Source organism: Sprattus sprattus, assembly GCF_963457725.1.
Source record: "Sprattus sprattus genome assembly, chromosome: 12".
NCBI classification, from domain to species: Eukaryota; Metazoa; Chordata; class Actinopteri; order Clupeiformes; family Clupeidae; genus Sprattus; species Sprattus sprattus.
In genome coordinates, this window is record NC_137910.1 from 23,573,489 (window position 1) to 23,597,637 (window position 24,149).

The following is a 24,149-nucleotide window of genomic DNA, read 5'->3' on the forward strand; positions in this document are numbered from 1 at the left end:
TATCTGAAATAACAGTGGTCAAAAATGGGTGCTACTCAGGAGCAACACGTTCCAAATCATATTCCTGCAAGAAGACAGTGTGCAGTGTGCACCTGCATAATGTGCCAATTACAATATATTATTATTAATAAGTACAACTTCTGTGAACATTATTCTTCCATCATTATATGAGAGCTAAAATGCTCCACATAATTAGGGTCAGTTTCAATATTCAGAAATAATGGTTTGAGGTACTTTTTTAGGTCTCGTAACTGGTTTGCTGAACATTCAAATAACCCGCTGGCTGAGACTTCATCTTGACCAAAGCCATAGGAGGTCATCTGCAATAGTAAGCTAAGTGGGTGTATTAATCATTTACATCTTTTCAAGTACTTCTAAATGGATGTGTGAATCAATGCATACATGAATAAATAAGAGACACAATGGTACATAGTCTTCAACTTATTAACTAATACATTTTCTTCATATCTAAGCTGCATGTCCCTGGAAGCTCTGTCAGTAAATACACTGTGCAATGTTGCCTCAAATTCTTTTTTGTTTTTCTTTAAAAGTTACAAAGGTCAATAAGAGTGACTTATGTGCTGTCTGACTCGTGATACTGTAAGTGTAATTAACCAAAAAGAGCAAAATCCGCAGAACTCAGGGTGACAGTCAGACAGAAACCGTCTGGTAAAAAAAGTCTACCTCATGAAATCAAGGCCTCCATTTCAACACTTAAACCTTTGCAGAGGACAGCCCTTAGTCAAAATATAGATCATAATTCTTAATAAGATTATATAAAACCTCCTAAATCCGCACTTCCTTAACGGAAGCGATAAATAATGCATCTTGACATCTGGCTTTGTAAAATATGAGGAGTAATGCAGAAAAGAGATTAAAACCCTGTTATGTTTAATCCCAATGTTAGCCTTCTTAAGGGATCTCCCCGAATTCATCTGAGAATGTACCAGAAATTAAATAACCTTCCATTTTTCTCCACAATTATGCCTCACTGTTGGAATTTGAAAGCTAATATGAGATTTCTATCTTTTAAGAGGTGGGGGATTTTTTTTTGCATCAATTCAAGTAGTGAAGACTGAGCTCCCTGGAACAATTTGTGCGAAGAACACGGAAGCTTCATTTCATATGATAATTACTCCATATGCTGTGCAGTCTAGTTTCTACCTAGCTTGGCATAGAAACGTGAGTGTGAATCCAATTAAAACAATTTCATGGCAACTTCTTTTTCTGTTTTGGTTAGAATGCCATTGAGTTGCAACAACTAAGGTGAGGTAGGAGCTGAAGCTGAATACATCTGAGTACAACTGATGTATAATAAATTAGGTGCTAAACGTCTCGACCGAATTAGAATTCCAGCACTGTTTCTGCACTGAGCTCTATAATGCAAATCAAATGTGTCTTAGTCCTGGAGGACAGATTCTCATTACCACTCAGCATTTAATTGACTGATTGAAGACATTGATTGGACTGACAGTCCTTTCACCTGGTTTCCAAAGGCATGATTTGCTGCTGCCTGAGAGGCCATGCAATCGACACACACACAGATCTAGCCCTTAAGGAACATGGCACACTCCACCTCAAGCCTCACTGTGACAAATAAGGCCTAACAACAATCCTATGCCAAATAGAAGCTGTGACTGGAAGCTACTGTGTCCATACAGACTCTATCTGTTGAAATCAAAGGAGAAGAAAACAAGGACTCAGAAACAATAACATTGTTTCAGAAATGTCATTAGTTATTGCAGAAATCATTATTTTACATTGTAAGGGAATGGAACTTTTCGTTGGTTTAGGTTTCACAGGCTGAAGACCACATGACAAACACACATAAAACAAACATGAGACTGAAGCACAGTGGCTTTTGTCACTTTTTCCTCCCCTCGTCTCTCCACGCTCTCGTTGTCTCTCCTCTTGAGAAGTTGCAATGGCGTAACATGTCTTATTAGGACAAATATTTCCTATGAGCTCAAGTCACTTGAACCAATCCAAAATATATCCTCTGGCTCTTCTCTCTGGGGAGAGCCCCACTGCCTCAGACGAGCTGAGAGTAAGGGAAAAAGTAATGACTTGTACTATGCCGGGCGGGAGCCTAATAATAAAAGCTGCTTCTGTGGGAATTGGGGCATGTGTGTGTCAGGTTTTTTGCTCTCAAGAGTCGCAATACCTCTGAGATTTCCCTCCCTCTTCCCCTGGAATAGGATAAATTGATGATACAGTGCGGAAGACAAATGAAATTAATCTTCACATGGTCTGACAGGAATCAAGATAAGATGGCTTTGGCTATAAAAAGCTCATAAAAAAACATCAGTCAATGGAAATATATAAGTGAAGAAAAAATAATTATATATATACAGTATATGGGGAATAAATCAAATATTCATATAAAAAAAAAAATGACACCCTACGGTAACACATATGAAATGTTTATCTTTTTTTTTTAAGGAAAATGATTTAAATGCCACCCAAGCATGCCTGGTGTGGAGAGAGTGATGCCTAGAGATACTGTCATGTCGTCTTAGCAGCCGCAGTGGGCTGTATTCAAGAGGACGCTTAGTCTGTGCCATTGATTCTGTGTCACCGCGAGGTAAGGAGATGTACGTACCTGAGAAGCCGGGGAGACAGATGCATCTGAAGCCCCCGGGCCTGTTGATACAGACACCATCGTGGAGGCACGGGGACGCCTCGCACTCGTTCACGTCCAGGCTGCACAGGGCCCCGAAGTAGCCTGGCGGACAGTTACACCGGAAGCTGATCCACACCAACCAGATAAAAGAAAAAACAAGCCAAGGAAAAAAAGGAGATGAAATGAACTGAAAGTCAGAAGGCTCATACTTCAAAATGAAGTATCATTCCAATACTTAGGGTGAAATAAACCTAGGCTTATGAAAGCTATTATTTACCTATTTTCAGTGTTTGTTTTTAATACCACTGCTTAATGATCTGGGGGTATGTTGTACATTGTTTAGGGACAAAACTGAGTGGATTAACTCCTAACAGAAGAGCCCCATGGATTCCTTCTCCTAGCAAAACAAAGCCTTAGGACTCTTCTTTTAGGGGGTGTACCCCTTACTCTGAGTTAGCGTACCCAGGTCTGTCACTAAACCACGTACTTGGAAGATCACCAGGTCTTTACTTTTAACCATAAATAATGACTACATCCGGACCTATGAAAAACATATTTTTTTCCATACAGTATGTATAGAAAACGCTGATGCAAACACGCCAAGAGCAAGAGCTGTGCTTTGCAGTCACAGTTAATTTTTTTTATTTTTCGAGGGGGGGGGGGGGGGGTGGCGCGCACACCTTACTGTATATGTAGAGAGACTGCTAAGATTTAATTGAGCTGAGAGATAAGAGTGTACTCTGTTGCCATGTGATGCCTATGGGCCCATGGGGTTCCTTCAAAGGGACTAAGGGGTGGGCCCCTGAAAGCCCACCTGATGTGAACTCCCTGGACTGCAGAAATCAGAAGGAGTGAGCGAGCGGGAGCACGCAGCGAGTCAGGGTGGGTGTGGGGGGAGGGTCACATGGGAGTGTCTTCATGACAGGAGACAAACTGAAGACAAACCATTTAGGACTTAAATTGGCCCTGGGACTTTCTCTGCCCATCTGTCGGACTAAGCCAAGCAGCCCCGAGGCTCCCATTACGCCCAGAGAGCAGAGAGGCTGCGGCGCGCTAAACCCAATCTAAGGGGCATGATGTGCTCCTGCTGAATTTGCTCTCTGTCTTTAGTAAGGCGGCTTATATGTGTCAAGGATGAAGAAAGGCCTGTTATATAAGCCGGAACACTTGGGAGAATAACACTGCAGCCTTTGCGGAGTCTTTTATCGAAACTTGTTTTTGTTCCTCAGCCAAACCCCCCCCCCCAGAAAACAAATACTGCCACCAACTGTGTTTGGTCTTCAGTGTCATACTCAATTTGTGCAGTTAAGGAGACTGTATAAAGGCGAATGGGTGGACTCCTCGGTTTTGTGGACAAATACAAACCTATTCACAAGGTCTTGGCAAATGCCTCCATTTTGGCAAGGGCTGGAGGCGCACTCATTGATGTCTTCATCACAGAGCCTGCCGGAAAACCCTGGTTTGCAGTCACAACTGAAACCCCAGAAAAGATCAATATTATTGAAAGTTTCCTTTAGATTAAAAAATCAGTTTGTTTACTTCTACTGAATGCAGCTTTTTCCTGCTACAGCAAGCTAACAACATTTATTTAATTTTAACTTAATTAAATACTGCTATCTCTATAAACAAATATCTCATTGTTGAACAGTGGTGGAAGATGAGTTTAATTTATATACAGAGTATAATGAGGCAATCCCTATCATTCCACAATGGGATAGTCCACAATAAAGACATTTTCAGCCTTTTGGATTAAATCTTCTATGGCTTTAATAAACCTTTGGACTAAATTGATGGCATGACCAACACAGTGGGTGATATAGTCCCATCAAGTCATATTTGCCTCCTTTAGTGTGCATCACACTGAAAACAAATTTGTGAAAACATGCTCCGATAGTTTGCCCGGCATCCATTTTATTTGGGCTGCTGAGTCGATATTTTCACATTTCCAACCCCCTGGTGAGCTACCACTATTTCTTTATTTACTCTAAATCTATCTTTTCTTAGGCCTTAAATGTCAATGGGCTGGTGCTCAAGGACAGGGAACTAAATTGCATTTTGAACAGAGACCCCAAATTTAGTCAAGCTCCACACAGATCAGCTTATTATGTACAGGAACTTGGCTGATCTAAATTTACAGATGGTTCCCCCCCAAGGAATAGCATTTTTATGAACTCTCTATGTCCCGTCTAACAGATTGTTCTTGAAAGGTGCTTAGCCGTGTGCAGCCTACTGATTGGTGCTGCCAATGGAACACCCACTGTCAAGGCAACCACCTCAGCAGGACCACTGTACGCCAGTGCAAATCGGCTGTTGAGTGCACAACACAACACAACACAACAGAATTCCACTGGGGGAAGCTTATTCAGTGCCTAAAAAAATGCAGTGGTCAGCTTCAACAGGTTTGCCTGCCTCGTGAGCTCCGATAAGCAAACCCACAGCAGGTGTCTGAGATTAATCAGCTAGCTAGTGGTAGTTCTTATCAAAATCATTAGGGGTAACAATGGCAGAGGAAGACGAGGGGGCCTGGAGCAGATAGATTTAATCTGGTTGGACATGAATTTTTGCTTCTGTGTGAGAAAGTGCTTATGAGTTGTAATTAGGAGCTGAGGACATAAGCTAAACATCACAAGACTAGTTTTCTTATCAGCGTCGACCCTCAGAACATACAAAGAAGAAGCATACTTCTGCAGTCATCATTTAATTAAAATATGTTCCTTGCATACAGCACATAGACACCTTTACATAATGATGATGTGATAATGTGCTTTCATAACACTACTGTACCAATGTTTTTTTTAAAAGGCATATAGGTCTTTTACATTTGTTCAAAAAGGTATTATTAATAAAAAGTCATAATTAGTTTTGTTTAAAGACAATAATTATATATATTTTTACAGTGAAGTGGAAGTGAAATGACGCTGCCCTTACGTGTAACCGTTGATCCCGTCCAGACAATAACCCTGGTTTTGGCATGGACTTGAGCCACACTCGTTGATGTCAATTTCACAGTGGGTTCCCTCAAATCCTGAAAGATAGATGAGATGGTCATGGATCAGCAGGTCCCACCGCATCCTGAAAGCATTAGGATCAATGATAACAAAGGCCCATGTGAATGCCATTTTAATGGAAATGGTAACCCCCATGGCATATCTCATCTGACAGGCCCGTGCGCCTGCAGGTGGTCCACAGAGAGAGCGCACGCAGGTCCAATAAGATCGGTCAGGGAGGGAGGTTGGTGGTGTATGGATGTGCGAGTGGGGATCTCGTTAAGTTGAGACGTGAGAGAAAAGGGGGAGAAAAAAAAAAGGAGGTTAAGTTCAGGAGCTCCTTCAGTCTTGTTCATTAGGGGTTGAGGGATAGCAAAGAGGATCCGATCAGCATGGATGCTTTATAGTCCTTTTGAGGGGCAGGCGCCGAGGGGAGAGAAGGGGGTGGGGGGTGGATGCGGGGGATGAGGGGGTGGCGTGGGACTTGGATCTGACTGAATACAGTATTCCGTCTGTCAGGAGGTTTCCCTCTTCAAGTGTGATCGCAGCTCGAGTCTACCGCTGTGAGCTTGTCGCACACAACCAAATGCTATGTGGCAAGTGGCCCTTTTGTGTGCACAGTTAGACAGATGCAACTGCAGCAAGTATCATATGCAATGTGTTGTCATGTGCGTCATTGAACTCTTTCCAACTACATCTCTTGAGAGATGAAAAAAAAAAAAAACATGAAACATGCGTGCTGAAAATCTGCACACATTATACAAAGTGTGGTTGCACCATGTACGGTAATTACCAAAGCCGTCACTGCAACTACCTTACAATTTGCAAACGCAGAAGACGCCTTAAATCATATTGTGGCTCCATACCATATAATAGGGAGAAAAGCTCATCAGGTAGTCTTTCATAGAAATGAAAGCAAATAGTAATCATAGTTGATTGTGAGGACATACTTTTCAAATAGAACTCATCGTGGCGGTTATTTATACTCTGCCGGTAAACTCTACTGTCTGTGAGAATGAAAAAAAAAAAATGTATAAAAAGAATGTAATAATCCTAACCCTAGGTAATACATTCATAAGACCAAAACCTATGAATTCTTATTTAATTTGATTCAAATAGTTTAGATTTATGTAATACGTGGTACTCTTTGTACCTGGTACAGCTTTGCTAGTCTGGTAGTTAACTATTAAATAATGACATGACTTGGCATCCATGGCGTACGTGGCATTTGTTGATCAATCACGGCCACCAACCTGTAGAGCTCTCCCTCAATCCAAACAAAAGTGTGCACTCTGGGACGCTATCAGTGCCCTGAAAGACTCCCTCAACGTGACCAGAGAAGCATTCCACCGCACTAGGGAGGAACGCTCAGATATCTGGTGATTACAGACCTCCAGAGTCTCGCCGGGGCCAGGCTGTCAGTCACCGCGCTGGTGGAGCACCTCGGGGGCAATTTCGAATGTCAACTGTAATGCATCCACTGCCACCAAACAGTGACTGGAGGCTCCTCTCTGTCAGGGCGTGGACCAGGGGAGTATGCGCATGTGTGTGTGTGTGTGTGTGTGTGTGTGTGTGTGTGTGTGTGTGTGTGTGTGTGCGCGCGTGTGCATGCGGATGGGGGTGGGGGTGGGGGTGGCGGGGAGATATGACGAGCTCAGACACTCGTTCCATCATCTCGCCATGGTCACAGAGGGAGGAGTGAGAAATCCCCCAGACATATTGTTTTGTCGGAGAGTAAATAAATAGGACTTGGTGGGTTTTCTTTCCTGCTCGGATGACACCTTGATTGGTAGAAAACACAGCTAATCTGTTTTCTTCTATTGGATTTTTTTGGAAATGAAGGCAGGAAATTGTCTTACATATGGCGCCCAAAGTGTTCTGTGTCATAACAGGTCCCATTCTTATCTATAGTTCAACGATTTTTCCCACCAACTCCATATACATCAATACATATGTGTTGGTAGTACTGCGGTTATGATGCTACACTGATTGTAATGGGATGAACTATTTTTGTGGGGATTTGTGTCACTATGAATTGGAAAACCCCCATAGTACTTGCATGAAAGTTGTTTTTCTTTGGTCGCTTCTTTCTTACAGGCCTGCACCTCCATTACCCCAATTAACTGAGGCATCCAGGAGTCACTGTGAATGCTTTAATCACTGCAAATGACTCGCTATATTAGGTCAATGTGAGCCTCACCAGGCCAGCCCAGATTTACACACCTTATTTTTCACTTAAAACCTATGGTTCATTAGCTCGCTAGATAAATGAATCAAGGTGAGGTACACATATTCCTATTATTAACTGATTGCAAAAAATAACCTTGATTTATGCATCCAAGACTTAAGCAATGGCCTTCAGGTAATTAGCCTTGATCACTGTGATCATTAATCTAACTGGCACTGGGAAAAAATGCTCATCAGAACAAAGTAGCCATGATGCCCTGTGGATAACAAAAGGATGCTCCTCATACAGCATGGAAGCTTAAGCAGTGGCCAGTTTCAACGATTTTAGAAGCCTTTTATTGTTTTGGACAGAATTTTATGCTATGTTTGATGCATTGATTCAATGAGCAGCATGAGTTTTGAGTAGCATTGACCCAGACACTCCCAGAGAGCTGGTCATGGCAGCACTAGCCGTTCTAAAATGCGCATTAATGTAATTTAGCAATAGCAGTATGGAATCTAAACCGGTCCTCCATAGTGCATCTGATGCATCCTTGTACAGTACTCTCCATTTTGTTATATTATGTGTGAGACACAGCGAGCAGAAGGAGGCAGAGACTGTTATGCATGTAGCCCAGGTAGCTCTGAAGTCTGATGTCAAACTCCCTGGAGGAATCATGATGGTTTTTTTTTTTACAGTATGCACAAGTACACACACAGGCTGGCAGCTGAGCCAATTGGCCTTGGGGAACACGGCTTGTTAAAATGTCAAGGCTTCCTTTGTAGAGAGGTAGCAATGAATTAAGTTGTACTACTGTATGTGTGTCAACAACCACAGTGAAATACCATTAGTTGAGGCCGTCACCAATGCACGTGCCTTTCATTACTGAAGTGCAAAATTAAAGGCATCACAATTGATAGGCGCAGCAATTTAGCACATTTGTTGACTTACTTTCATTGCACCGAATGGATTGAGTCTGAGTTTACATCTACCGTGTGCCATAAAAGCATCAACTAGATGAAAGCGAACAAAAAGACAGAAAAAAGACATTTGACAGAATGACATGCGAGTGCAACTGTAATGGCCACTAGTAGTTTTGTCATTCAGTCCAAGTACCACACAGTTAACAGCATGGAGTGATTTACTGTACAAACATTTATGAAATTAATTATTCAACATGGCAAATAACGCAATCAGACAGTTCTGTGTGGTGCATCTATTCTAGCCAGATGTTTTTTCTTCCAAATACAAGAGGTTAAGCATATTTTTGTTGTGACAGTGAATAAGGTAGCAATCCTGCAAATGTCACAAACACTGATGACATTTTATTACCAAAAAAACCAAAACATTCTTCAATAACTGTGCAGACATTTTTGACTTTCTACAACATTTAAATACAGTGGCAGTACTGCAATTCTACAACGCTGCCAGAAGTTTCAGGTAAAACCATATATTTTAGCAGCACCACGTACCGTGAAAATGGAGTCTTTTAACAGTGAAAGGGATTTACGGCTTTAAACCTGAAGTTAATGGCATCGGTGGAACCCTTCCAATTTTGCCCAGCATGGAACGCAGAAGTTGTTCGCTAACTGATGCATCGCACACCAGCCGAGGATGCATGGGAATAGTGTGGAATAAATCTGCACAACATCACCTTTAAGGTCAGTCATGCAGACTGAAATGTGGGGAAAAAGAAAAAGAGAGACTGGTTCTCCAGCTGCTGTGGGTAAGGAAAGGGCAGGAAGAAAGCACATGTGCAAGAGTGTTCAAAGGCTGAGAGGAGATTCGTGCAAGACTGTCCGACAGGAGCCCCGACCCAAACCCAGGCACAGAGGGGGAGGGCTAAGGTCCTGCTAACTCATGGTGGTGGCGAAAGGGCAAAGCTTGGATGGAGGTCGAGTCGATAGCAGAAAATACACCTCTGCCATGTCAAGCCAGGTGACTGTGTCAGAATGAGGCCCGTCAAAAGAAGCAAGTGTGAGGGTTTTTCTTTTTTTTTCACAAGTTTAAAGCTAACCCACATCAAACCCATGGCAGATGAGTGGGTGAATAAATAAAGGACTAGCTCAGTCTATGCCTTTAGGACCTCATTTACCTCTAGTTGCAGTGTCTAAATTGAAAGCGGGCTGCCATGGCATTTAAAGAAAGGGCAGGAATCAAGGCACCTGCTGATGAGGTGAGGAATGCTGCTGCTTTTGGTCATTGTACTTTCAAATGAATATTGTGGCATTCACATGCATAGCAAACCAGCACGCTACACGACTACAAATGCGTCACAAAATCCATTAGGAGAAATAAAAGTTAAAAACATTCACTGCGCTCTGTCTACGCTAAATATGAGCGCATATGACCTCTCAACATTAATCATGACCTTTAAGACGAACACAACCTGTAACACTGAGTCATATTTCTGCTGTCTAATGCATGAATAAATCATCCTGCTCCTCTGTAGTCTAATGTACAAATAAATCACAAATGATTCATCAAAACACTAAAAGGAGATTAATGTTAAAGACACCAATGTTAGGATGTAAGTCACTGGAACACCATGTGGAGCACGAAGTAATTTAATATATAATTTCTTGGCAACAACTAATCCACTCATTGCCTCCTGCTGAGATGTGCTTTATCCTCTTGAGACAGTGCTCAGGGCTAGAAGCATTATTATGTGTCAGACCAAGGAGTTATGCGAACTGTATGATATGTGGGTCAGAGAGCTAACATTAGTTTGAAGAACATTAATATAACCTCGGAAGAACTCGCAAATGCATATCAGTGTTAATCAGCCAGGCTCTCTAGTTAAAATGTCAGTGATACTACGTTCAACCTTGTAGGCAACATGGCAAACTCATTTTGTATGTAATTCAGACAATCAATATCCATCTGAAGGCTGGGTACATTTGCTAGATGTTTTGCCAACTGAATCAGTCCGAATATATGTTTAATAAAGAAATCCATTATATATTGCTCTCGCATAAATGGAGAGCATTCGACTTGATCTATGCTTTTAAGAGAGATATTCCAACCTTACCACTTCCAACCCCAGGGAAAGCCGTGGAATAATATTTATACCTCGAGCAAGAGCACTTACTTGTACTTTTTAGCACTTACTTTTTTTATTGTGCATTTTGACCAGCAAAAGTGGTTTGATCATGTGTGGGCTGCAGCTGACTTGGAGCAGAATGTTTCAGGAGCCCTGTGACATCACAGTCATATGTGGGCTGACTATGTCAATAAACAGATAAACACACAAACAAGCAGAGGGTACAGCTGCAATAGCAAGGACTCTGAGTGAAGCCTTTTGCTTATTAAAATGGTCCAACAAAGGTCTAAAGCTAACGTATATTTGCTGTAAATATATTTTAATATATTTGCTCAATAGACTTCTGTTGGCCCATATGTGAGCAAAATATTCACACTGCATATGAATATAATTGATAGATTAATATGATCTTATATATAATATATATATAATCTTTACCTACTCTTGCAAGTAACAGTTGCTCCTTGATTTTTTTATATAAACGTACACTATCCATTCAATTCCCTGGCCTCATATTTAGAGGATGGTCTATCATTGAGCTGCAATATGGCATTGCTTACAGATGTACAGGGAATAGATAAAACAATTCCTCCAAATGATTTTTCAGAGGCTCGCAGCATACATCTCATTTAGCTGTTTACGATGATTCTGTTTCCCAGGTAATACTGATAGCCCTTGGACCGAATCGCTCCCCATGGGGCCACAGGAAGGCAACCCGTCATCTGTGGCCCAGTAAAGAGAGGGAGAGGCAAGAGACAGGGATCTGCTGGACAAATTGAAAACATTTCTCTCTCTAGATTGCACATTATATTACAACACATATTGGATATCACAAGGATGGTGCATGGCTATATATGCAAAGGTGTTTACAGAGCGAGCGAGAGAGAGAGGCAGAGAGAGAATGAGAATGAAAGATGGAAAGAGAGTATACCCCTGGTGTCAATAAATGCTTAAGCACCATTCTGAGATGGGGGTGGGGGGGGCTAGAGAGAAAACAAACAGAGTCAAAGAGCCCTCATGTCTCCTTTAATCTCTGTCAGCCTCAAATGTGTTGCTTCAACAGGCATCAGCTCCGTTAAGGACAGCGTCTCACACTCGGCCACTCCCCACCCCCACCACCCACACTCCATGTCCTCCTCCTTCCCTTTTCTATTCAGGAACAATATGACACAAGCAATTTTTCACCCATGAGCGCCTTCAGGTGAGCTTCACTCCGGCTACTCTGTTGCAAGAGACGACAAGCAGCCGCCGGCAAACACGAAGCTTCGTAACAACAGAATGAGCTGAGCAAGGGGACATGGCGTACAGACGAACAATAACGAAGTCGGACGAACACTGAATGAACGGGCACGCGTACAGAATAGCTGCGAAGTCGGACAAATGCTGGACCTTTTCCCACGATGCTATGTGCCATCACATCATATCTCCATGTCTCGTGAGCAGCAGGGGGGGAAGGGGAGGGGGGGGTAGCAGGAGAGGGAGGCAGTGAGGTTCATTCCAGTGTCACGCGTCTCGATCAACGAATCACCCTGATTAAAAAGTAATAAGGTTTATACTATAAATTTGTATGGATGGCAGCATGAAGTGGTGTTGATTTAACAAACAGTTAATCTTAATAATGTTTGCTGTAAGGATGTTGGAAACGGAGGGGGGTAGAGGAGGATTGGAGGGAGGGGGGTGATGATGATATGGTGGCGGGGGGAGGGGGGGGGCATTTGGCCCTCGGCGGTAAATCTCTTGAATCTGGCGCTCTGGAAGCAGCCAACGAATCCTAATTCAATTAGGCTCGGCGAGTGATGGGTGGGATATCTGCTGTTTGTCGCGAAAAAAAAACCTCACACTGCTGCAGCCGTAAATCATATGTCTGGAGGTCTCTTGGCCCGGCATCAGAATGCCAGTCATTCAGTGTTTCTGCGCTTCCGCCGTGCTGCCCCCCATGTGGATGGTAGAGCTGTGGAGGGAAAAGCCGTAAGTCAGACAGACCGCACTGAGAAGACCGAGAGGGAAAGAGAGGAAGAAGAGAGGGGGAACAGAAAAGTAAGAGAGAGAGAGCGAGAAAGAGACGAGTGAGCCCACGCACAGCCTCTCAACGGTAATGTATGCAGCCCCGGCTAATTTCCCATTCCTCTCTGAGGGAAGCCTTATGCGGCTTACCAGCGAACGCTATTTTTAAATTGCACACACATTCTTTTCATTTCCTTGCTGATACATTCACTGGTTACAACACACAGTTGCACACACACACACACAACACTTCTACAGTAATCAGCCAGATCCTCCCATTCCAGCAATCCTCATTCAAAGAGACCTGCGGCACAAGAACACACTGCCTGAGCTTCATCATGCAGGAGGTTACTCAAAATAAAAGGGAAGGAAGCATCAAAAAAAAGGGGGGAAAAGAGGTTAGTTAGCTTAGTGTTTTGCATGGTGCTGCAATTCTCACCACAGATAAGTAACAACCCATTTAAAAAAACTTTCGTCTCCGCAGGGGCCTACAAGGGGTCATTGGCAACTCTTTAAGAATCAATAGTGAGCCAATCACACGACAGGTAGCATCCTGAATGAAGACACCACGGGAGGAACCACACACCTCCCTGACTGACCTCTCAACTGTCCTGAAGTTGCAAATAGATACCTGTTTCATTCAGAGCTCTCATTCGGTACTTTGCCAAAACTCGTCATACGACAAATTATACGCCGGTTACCGAAGCATGGAATCAGAGTGAAAATGATATCTCATGGGGACTTGCAATTGCCCGGCAATTTGATAAGATCTTGTCTCCACACAGTGCCACACCACATGAGATCAGGCGGAAGAAAAGGAAGAGATAGTGGCCAGCCTCTCCACTGCAAGAGAGAGAGGAGAATGCCCGGGCCCCATTGTCACGGTACACATTCCCCATTAATCAGAAGTGTCGCCGCCACCTCCGTTGGGTACCTGTAGCCATGATTTAATGAAATAGTTGAAACTTGTGCCATGGCGCGGGCGTCACGATTTATTTCTCTGAGGAGAAATCAGAATCAGACAAAACACTGGGCTGCAGAGGGAGAGTCACTATTCAGCGGCAGTGCTCTGCACCAACCACAGGTCATTTGGACTCGGGCGCCGCGCGCCATTGATCATTCCTTGTCCAGTGCAGCTTAGGGAGACAGATACTGCTGGAGAGAGCTTCGGCGGTGCAGTACACGCACACACGCATGCCGTGCACTGTAGCACATTCTAGAAGGTGGGCTATTTTGGTGTGTGGTATGCGTGAGAGGTTGATAACCCCAATGTTACCTGAAGAATGCATTTGATTGTTCATTTCCATACGCTCTACTGCACTGCAGATATGACTCTGTAGCAGAATGTGTGGCAAGAGAAGAATACAGCAATAACCCACACTGGCAAAAAGTCTACTTAGAAATGATTACCTCAAGAGGCTACTATTGAGTGTAAGAGTGGGTTTAAGGTTTGTGTAAGGGTAAATGGTGTGTAGGCGAACACATTCATAATCTTGTGTCAACATACTTAGTATTAGAAACTGTAGCGACAAATTCCTAAAGTGTTTACAGGGCTCCTTTACCCTATTCAAATGGTAATGCTGTGAGACAGTGGTCAAGAGATGAGATTAAAGATTAATTTAATCCGGATTTATACTTCTGTGTAAAATCTACATCATATGTAGCCGCGTACCCTACTCTGTAGCCTACGCCGTATCCTAATGCGCACCGCCACAGAAATGTAACTACACGTCACAGGGTCATAAACCCCAACAACTGTAATTTGTCCGTTTGCCAGACATTTAGGGGTGTGCTGATGATGCCTTTGCTAACACAGACATTATAGCAAGACTGACAGGTCAACAACCATCACTCAGTTGCTGACACTGTTAAACTTCACTTCAAAGCTCTCTCCTTTGTGGGTAGCTAGCTTACTTATGTAAACAGGGTTATCAGAGAGTAGAGTGTCTATTTCTTTGTAACTTTTTAAAACATTCAAGCAAAGAAACGCCAAAGACATTACATTTATATACAAACACAATCGTCTACGGAGTTTGGTCCTCCATCTTTGTGTATTTATTCAAACTAATGTTTTGGCGTTTGTGATTGCAGTGACACAGACACACCAGCACAAGCATAAATGGTCACAACGGCATAAGCCACTTTGGTAGGCTACGGTGTAGGCTCTGTGTATACCCTATAGAACTATAAATCAGCATTAAGGCCTCCCACTGATTTGACGTCTGGCTCTGTAGTGATTGTGATACTCTCGACAGTGGCTTGAAACTGCTGGTAAAAAGAGTCCTGCCCATAAAGTAAAGCATCGTGTGATGACCTGAATCGGTATGATGGTCGCAATTCATTCAGCTCTCACCAGCAAGGCAGTTGCAGGAGGTTGTGCCGTCTGGTCGAGTGAGGCAGGTGGAGTTGTGCCGGCAGGGGCTGTGCTGGGGGTCACAGGGGTCAAAGGGCACCCTGCACAGAGAGCCGGTGAAGAACGGGGGGCAGGTGCAGGAGAACTCCCCAGGGACCTCGGACTGGACGCAGCGTGCTCCGTTCAGGCAGGGCGCCGAGTCGCACTCGTTTATGTCCTCGCCGCAGTCTGACCCTGTCCAGCCTAGGGTGCACAGGCACCTGAAACAAACATACGCAGGAGGTTACTTCAGTCTGCTTTATAATGGGCTTTAAAATAACTCCACAGCTTCGGTACAAATTCATTCTGCTACCTTAGGGGGATTTCAGTAGAACATGTCTAATACAGAAGGCATTTTAAGACTGTTTGTAACAATCGTCTAGACATTGTCCCGTGTGACTGACACTGCCCGACTAAACTGCCACAAGCGAACCCAATCTGCCATTACTGGTGAATGAACTCACTGAGCATGTCTTATCCACATGGTTAAAATGGTGTAGAAGTGTCTCTAAGCGATAGCTGGAGCGGAGTTATCTTGATATGTGGGTAAGGCAATTTCCTCCAGCGGCCATTATTTTTGAACGTATCCAACATATCCAAACACTGATCCCCATTTTAAATGTACGTGTAGTGCCTGTTACTGTTCTTATTATGATTGCCAGAGTGTTGGCATCTAACCATGAGTCAGTTGTCGCAATTTTGCAAAAATAACAAGAAAACGCACAACACAGCATTCTGACTAAGTGACTCTATGACTAATTTGGATAGCATTCTGATTTTGTGACTCTATGACTAATCTAGACAGCATCCACTTGTTTTTTTACACTGGTATGCTATTACGTTTCTAATGTTGTTGTTTTTTTGGTTTGTTTTTACAAATGTCTAACCATTACCCACGGTGATGCTACATACAACTTTATTGTATTTGATTTAGTCACTCAAAGGCAGTTAGAGGAAAAAAGCAGATGAGGGAACTATTGAAGTAATCGCTTAAGCCTTACTGAGGCAAGAGAAACCCATGGAATGCACCAAACATCAGCCTCTAACCAAAATGTATGTTCCATTTCCTTTGACAGATTTCCATATACAAAGACATGAATTTCCATACAAAAATCAAAGCTAGCTTTAGATCAATACACATATATGCCACATAGAGATAATCTCTTTTTTTGTGCAGGACTTACAATAATCCAACGATATCTAGATGACAAAACAGATGTTCATGTGCCACAAATGCTTCCCAGTGCCAAAGAACAACAGATGGATATTGGAAGACTTCATCCATCTTAATGATTTTATTTCACTTTTTTTTTTTAAGTTTTCTGTTGGTACAGTCGTCCCCAGAGGACTCCGAAGCTTTCTTCTTCCAACCCTGAGTGAGCGTGTTCAGGCATTTGATTTTAAGTAACTTTGCGATATTTATCCAAAAACAAACACACAGAACAAACAAACAAAGACCACCTCCCCCTTTCCAAATCTTGCTGACGCACGGCATCCTGGGAGTGTGTGAGTACGCAGAGCCAAAAAGCAACCCAATGAATGAATGGGCCACAGCTCTGTTTGGCTTAAGCAGTTTAAAGCAACTCTTTCTGCCTGAGCTGAGTCATTGTGAAATGCCTCTTGCTCATGAGGCGGATTTATAAACAGTTGAGGGGATTAACAGGTTAATTGCACCATTGGACTGGGGAGCATTAAATTCTAGACAGCTGAATCTAGGACACTGGAGGTTAAAGCACTGAGCTGGGATTATGCTGCAAGAGTGTATGCAGGAGCGTAAGCGTGTGTGTGTGTGTGCGTGTGCATATGCGTGTGTGTGTCTGTGTATGTGTGTGTGTGTGTGTGTACGCTTCAGGAAACTCAGCTCCACATGGTGGCAGTGAGCTCCCAGCCAAAGCAGAGACTGTGCTGTGGACACATCTCCCATCTCCCACTATCCCATCCCCCCCTCTTCTTTCTTTTCACCTCAAGCATATCCCTGTCCTTCTCTCCCACTGGGTCATATTTGGAGAGCAGTATCAGCTAGCGGTCACAAGAGGCACAATTGGCAAATCTGTGAAAAAGTGGAATCAGTGGACTGGCATTCTAAAAACTATGACCACTGACCTGATGAATACAGTTTCATACAGGCTTTACCAGTATGGGGGTCAGGCTCTAGCGGTAAAGACAGCTGCACATGACTGTCATCAGCAATGGATTATAATATGCAACAAACGCACATGGAAGTAATGGCTCTTTGGTCAGATTATATCTTTTCTCTTTGGTGTGAAGACTACTGTTACTGTAAACGGCATGGGTTTCATTGCAGTATGCAATGTATTTATTTTATAATTACATTTGACATGTCCACTTAATATCTATGTGCCTTTTATATATGCCCATGATGGGAATAATACATTGTTCAATGTAGGCAGAATATTCCTGGCACATCAACATCGAAACGACATTTCAAAAGCCATGGTATAGGCATTCAAAATGTTGGGGATCTTTGGGGGAAGCTCTCTCTCCCTCTCTGTTCTGTTGTAGTGTGTGTGTGTGTGTGTGTGAGTGTGTGTGTTGTTGGGGGGGGGGGGGGGGGGGGTGTGCATCAGTCAGAAAAAAGGTAGCAGTATTTTGCTCCCTTGAGTCATAGACCCTTGAGAACCTCTACCTGCTGCGCCCCATTGATTCATTCATTTGTTTTACCTGCTAGCTGCAGCTCATTACCGCGGCTGTTTGTGTGTGTGTGTGTGTGTGCGCTTGCCTATCACACACCCGCCATTTCAGTGCTCACCTGTAGCTGTTTAAGAGGTCTACGCAGGTGCCGTTGTTTTTGCATGGCTCTGATGCACACTCATCCACCTCCTCTTGGCAAAGATCCCCTTCCCAACCTGGAGCGCAGACACACTGGTAGCCCTGTGTATGAAAACAAGAAGCAAAAATAAATTACCTGCGAGTGACCCTGTGCTTACATGACCTGGCTAAGAGCTCCACATGTAACACTGTAAATGTGTTCTGGAAGATTCCTCCACCGCAGATATTTGTTATTCAAATCCACAAATGTTAGAATTTCTTTTTGAGGCTTTTTTTTTCTCCCCCACACTGATTACATTTGCTTGAGAGAACTTGACAAAAACATCTTTGCAGAGGGCAGAGAAGAACTGCAGATTGTAATAAAACATTTTCTACTTGGCTTCATTTAACATTCAGAGAATATGCAAAAACAATATTACGGTGCTACTATTGATACTGAGGACCTGATCGAAAGGATTTAAAATAATAAATTCATCCCCCTACGAATGTTATGTTACCTCCTCCTACAACTTGGCACACCTTCTTATCTTTCCCTTCCTCTTATCACATTCACCAGATGCAGTTGTCATGCAGCATTATTATGCAGACACTCTTCCACAACCACCCACCTTGTGTCAAAAACATTCAGATGCGAGTTTTAAGGCACTGGCATCTCTAACCATGTTGTTAAGCAGATCTTCATGTGCCTATTACATGGTGTGAACATGGTAGTCCTGCACAAACATGTTCAGTTAACATACTGACCAATGGCATCTTTTGGGTTTCACTTTAAAATACCATAAGCAAAAAAAAAATGTGTGGGATCTTTCTTGGCTTCCTCAATCCTCTTCAAGTTGCAAATAACAAATCAATAAATTCCTCACACGCAATATCCTGCCCAAATGGGGTGAATCACCAAATACATTTGAACAATTTAAGTCATTTTGTAAACACAATATAAAATAAAATAGAATTTGCTGTACAATGAGAGCATTCTCTATCCTATAAGTAACTGAGGCAGTGCACTGAGCTGCCATATGGAAAGAACATGATCCTTCTGGCTCAACCTACTTCTTTCCAACATTTTTAACTTCACAGGATTTTGCTTCTTTTCCTTGAATGGTTTATAGTGTATTTTGTCCTGAGCAGTGGTATCACTTATGAGGCTGTTAGTATACAAAAGCCAAACATGAACTTGGTAATTTCTCTTTAAACCCTTAATCACCTTTAATTACAGTTTTTTTTTTTTTTACATTGACAAGGCATTGGCACTTCCAAGAAGGCCTTTTGAAGGCATTGAATAGGGAAAAAATGGAGAGCGCCTTGGCATCATGCATCATTCTTAACTTTGGAATGTGACCTCGCAGAGTTGCTCTCCCCTCACACTGCTCTTCCGCAAAAAGACTGTGCCGGGACGCGTCCTCCAGTTTGTCATTAAAATCTTCATTATGATAATTAATCACAGAGGAAGAGATGAATGGTTTGTTGTCTATTAGTTTCCATGGCGCAGGTTTTAATTTAACTTTCCCTTTGCATACAAATTGAAGCTGGGGTCTCGCGGTCAAGGGGTGTTCAGGAATCTTCATCATGAACGCGCCGTCTAAAAGGTCCTGGCTGCTGCAGCGGAGCCTGGGCGCATGCTAATCTCTGCTTCGTACACTGGAGGGGAGCCGTTAAACTTTGTCTGATGTAATTTGTACACTGCGGGCCTTATTCATACGCGCGAGAAGTAATGCAGACATCGGCTGATAAATGAGATGCCTCCGGGAGACAGCGATTGTTCACCCCTGGCTATGGAGAGCATAATCTCATTTCGACTACTAAATCATCTGCAGGGGCCACACGGATCCCCAGGTACACTCCTGCTCTGTTGGAACATTTTTGAATTAAATGGAGCTGTGTGTCGGATGGCCATTTGGTGATGGGAAAAAAACTAAACAGGGAACAAGCACCAATCGGGATGCCAATCAGGATTCGTGTAAGGGTTCACCGACTTTCATTGACAAGCTCAGGATTAGGAAAAAAAGGGGGGGAAATCCCCCACAAAACTCAAGAATAAACTCAGGAATGGAAAAACAAAACAATAATATCATTTCAATAACAAAGTCACAAATCAATTATTAACTCAATCAAAGTTGTCAAAGGTTGCCCTCAGTCTTAAGTTGCTTGCTGTTGCTCAGTTGTTGGAACCCCTTCCCAACGGTCTCCCCTTCCTGCAATTACCTATAGGGTGCCCGCCTCCCCCTGTATTCTATGCATCAGGCTGAGCCACGGAGCTCTCACTGGCCCAGCTGCACCCATTACCCCTCTAATGACCATATTATGCCTTCCATACACATACAAATATCCATACACATACAAATATTAACCCATACATTTGTCAGGATTTAAACCATGATATTGTTTGTTAGTCTGATACCAAAATACTCTCTGTGCAGGACTTAGTTTGTACAACGCTTAGCCACGCAACGGGAGCAAAGCAGCACCCATTGCACGCCCCCCTCTGTGACCCAGCTGAAACATGGCGGCCTGCCTAGTGAGTTGAGTACAGTACAGTCCATTTCTTGTCAATGAATGATGTTAACAATGAATTGCCCATTTGAACTTCTACCCAGTTGCCCACTCTGAGCATAAGTAACAGGTGTATAAGTAACAGATAAGCATAGGTTACATGTAACAGACACTGGGATAACAGTCGAAAACAAGATATGTGCTGGCTGTGGGCCTTCTCCGGAGAAAACTCCAAACACTTTAGGTGGAGCTGAATCACCAGAGATGAGATGAGAGCATTGCAGAAGTGTTCAAGACAAACTGTTGTTTTTATGTGGTTGCAAATTTTTGGCTGCTTCATGCGGCAATAATCCGCCACGTCAACTTGTCACACCATTCTAACATAAACAGTGACAGTCTGACACGTTAAGTGTAAGACAGACCGGATAAACCTGCTATCTATGCTATAAACCTGCTCAGTGATTACAGTGCTATCCATATGGACTGTATATTTTTTATCAAATGTTTTGTAAGTCACTTGGACATAAGCGTCTGCTAAATACCTAAACTATAAGTATATATCACCCCCTGGTTGACTGTTGGCATCTCATATCACTTTCCTATAACATATTACTGACTGCAAATGGTTCCTAGGCACCTTCAAATGTCCCTGGTCTTTAATTGTGCGTAGATACAGATTGCCTTCACAACTCACAGCATACAGAACATGTGCAAGACCCCCCCCACCACCCCCACCTCCCACCCCATGAGCCTATTCAGTGAGTTACGACATGTACACAGAGCGTGCCATGTTACAGACAGGGTTAGGGTGAAATATATTGGACACCTTCCACCACAAGTTATCTAGCCAGCCCCTAATTGGAAATGAAAACAATGTTGCCATGTATAAACATTATTAGTGCAGTAGAAACATCTCAAAGAGGTACAATGAAGCATGAAATAAGAAATGCTTTGACACATGTAATTAGGCTGAGAGTGCATCACGTGCTCGTCCGTATCAAATATAATTAAAAGAAAAGTGATTGCCAGTGTATGAACACAATCTTTCCCATTGTTAGGGTCAGGCACAGCACTTAAACCTATACAATTTCATTACTTTGCTATTATTATTTTATAGGTTATTGTTATTGTTGTCGTTAATTTATATGAAAAGCCTTTATGGTGATGGAAGACATTTTTTAGAATTAGTTATGTGTGGCAAAAAGCAAAAAAACGATTACTGCGCGCTGGGAACAGTGTACTGAAGTCAATACAATCCACATGCACACATCCCATGCATTCATACTCCTTCTCCTACATTACAAAATGAATGAATACTGTACTTAAATAACAATTTCATAAAACACATCATCCTTATAAAGACCCATTCTCAGAGGACAGTCTCTTAACACTGGCATATCTGGAAATTTTCCTCATAGCAAGGAAACAGCAGAGGGATGACTGTTTAAGTCGAGGGATGGAGGCTCGATCAAACAGGTAGAGCAATACCTAGGGTACCATTAGTATCCCTGTCTCTCTCTCTCTCTCTCTCTCACTCTCTCTTTCTCTACCTCTCTCTCTCTCTTCCTCTACCCCTCTCTCTCTTTCTCTACCTCTCTCTCTCTTCCTCTACCCCTCTCTCTCTTTGTCTACCTCTCTCTCTCCGTCTCTCTTTCTCTATCTCTCTGTCTATCTTTCTCTATCTCTCGGTGTCTCTTCATGGTTTCATGTGGGATTGTGTGGGCTGCCATGTGTCAGAATCAGATTTGTCATGCAGAGACATAAAGGTCAATCTAATTCCCCGACTGTATGAAACTGATGGTAATAACACACTGTCTTAAGCACTGCCTCTTTGTGTGTGTATGTGTGTTTGCCCATAAAGCCATTTGGTGCAGATCTCCATAAAGGAGTCATTGGGTGTTAGTACACCATCAAGCTGCCCATTTACAAGGCAGACAAGTCGTTTTATACTCTGTGGTTCCACAACGCCGTGGGTACAACCATCCGCGGAGCAAACTTACTCGAGTGTTCAAGCACTGTTTGACAGCACAGAGCGCGTTTAAACATTTATCAAGGCATGGCCGCCCCCACACCGCCGGTCATTACAGTTTTATGGTGAACCCGTGTTCATGTGGATGATCCGCACCACCTATACACTGTATGTGTCAGTCTCCTCAACGCTGAAACACCGCAACATAATAACACATATGCTAACGTCATGTGCAAATGCAAACCATTTCAAGGTTGGATTGAAGTAAGGTAATGTTCAGCACCAGACCACACTGAGTCAAGAATGATGCCACTATGTGTCAAGTCCACAAACCCACAAAACAAAAAAGTACTTATCTCCTTGTACTATTTTTCACACGGTGCCTCAACTTCTCTCCAGTGAAAGGCAACTTATAGCCAAAACAAAATGTAATGCTTTCCCGACGCCCCTGAAAACCTGAAGCAGCGCTTTTGAATTATTCAGAGGAAATGAAAGACGAACCTTTTCCTCACACCCACTGGTCTGTTCTTGAGAACCTGCGTATGAATCCTTACATCTTGTTTATCATTTACAGAGAGAGAGGGGGGTGCCCTGTGCTCATAAGAGGGGAGAAAGCAAAAATAAATAAAAAATAGCTAAAAAAGCCCCAAATATGAGAAAAGATTGGGCAGACATATAAGAGCTGTGAATATAAAAACCAGCACAGAAAATGGGGGGCTCAGTCTTGGGTAGGCCCAGAATCACCAAATGAAAAATAAATATATCATATTTGGCATAATGTTTTGGCAGCATTGTTTTGGTGGAGATGTCTGTGGCTCAAACAAAGACATTTAATAAAGGGAAAAAAACAGAGGCTCAGTCCCTCGCTGACGCACAGAAAGAAAGCAAGTCTTGGCCAATAGAGGATAATTAATTGAGTTCTGTTCATGTGTTGTCAGTGGCTGGCTGTGCTAACTTTTGATGTGCTGTCTGCTGCGCGCTCCACAGTATTCATATGCAGTGAGTCATTCTCATGTATACTGGCGCAGAGCCCTACCATGTGAAGGTCCACACACGTTGAGTTGTTTGCACACGTGTTGCCGTCGCAGTCGTCGACGTCCTGTTCACACCTGACGCCCGCGAAGCCAGGGTTGCAGAGGCAGGAGAAGCCGTCAACAACTGAAAACAAAACAGTGAATATTTGTTTTTTATTATATTTATTATATACACAAGACAGCTACATTAAAAGATATGCAGTATGAAATTACAAGAAAGAACCAATCCTAATCCCCCTGTCTCTTTTATTGATGTCTTTATGTAAAGCGTTCTTATCCCATTTTATCAGGCGACTGAGAGGGCTGCTGGAGGGAGAGAACCATTGCAAGCCCAGAAGACATATAATCCTTAACCAATTCAAATCAAGGGGAGCAATAAGCATAGCCAAATTGGATGGAATCACGGGGCATTCTGGCGAATGCGAAGAATTACACTTGGGCTGATACACAGTGGATGGAAGACCTTTGTGCAAATACAGATCAATCTGCAGCGTTGTGAGGCCATTACAAAGAATTATTTTACCCGTCAAATGTCTATTATACCCACTCTGGCTCCCCCACCTTGATCTTTTACCCCTGGAATGTCAAATATACCCTCTTTGGCTCCCCCACCTTGTATCTGTTGATCTGGCTTTGCCTCTCACCACCGG

General features: G+C 43.0%; 1 protein-coding gene across 1 annotated transcript in view; it reads right to left on the bottom strand.

Moving 5' to 3' along the window:
• The window catches only part of eys (eyes shut homolog), a gene marked incomplete at both ends in the record, with an annotated part of 187,861 nt that overhangs the window by 102,810 nt on the left and 60,902 nt on the right, over positions 1 to 24,149 (bottom strand). Inside the window, 6 exons of the mRNA XM_080848748.1 lie at positions 2,603 to 2,748; positions 3,989 to 4,096; positions 5,552 to 5,648; positions 15,178 to 15,437; positions 17,987 to 18,108; positions 23,502 to 23,623. Of these exons, the coding sequence (XP_080704874.1) occupies positions 2,603 to 2,748; positions 3,989 to 4,096; positions 5,552 to 5,648; positions 15,178 to 15,437; positions 17,987 to 18,108; positions 23,502 to 23,623 (855 nt within the window). The remainder of the gene's footprint in view (positions 1 to 2,602; positions 2,749 to 3,988; positions 4,097 to 5,551; positions 5,649 to 15,177; positions 15,438 to 17,986; positions 18,109 to 23,501; positions 23,624 to 24,149) is intronic.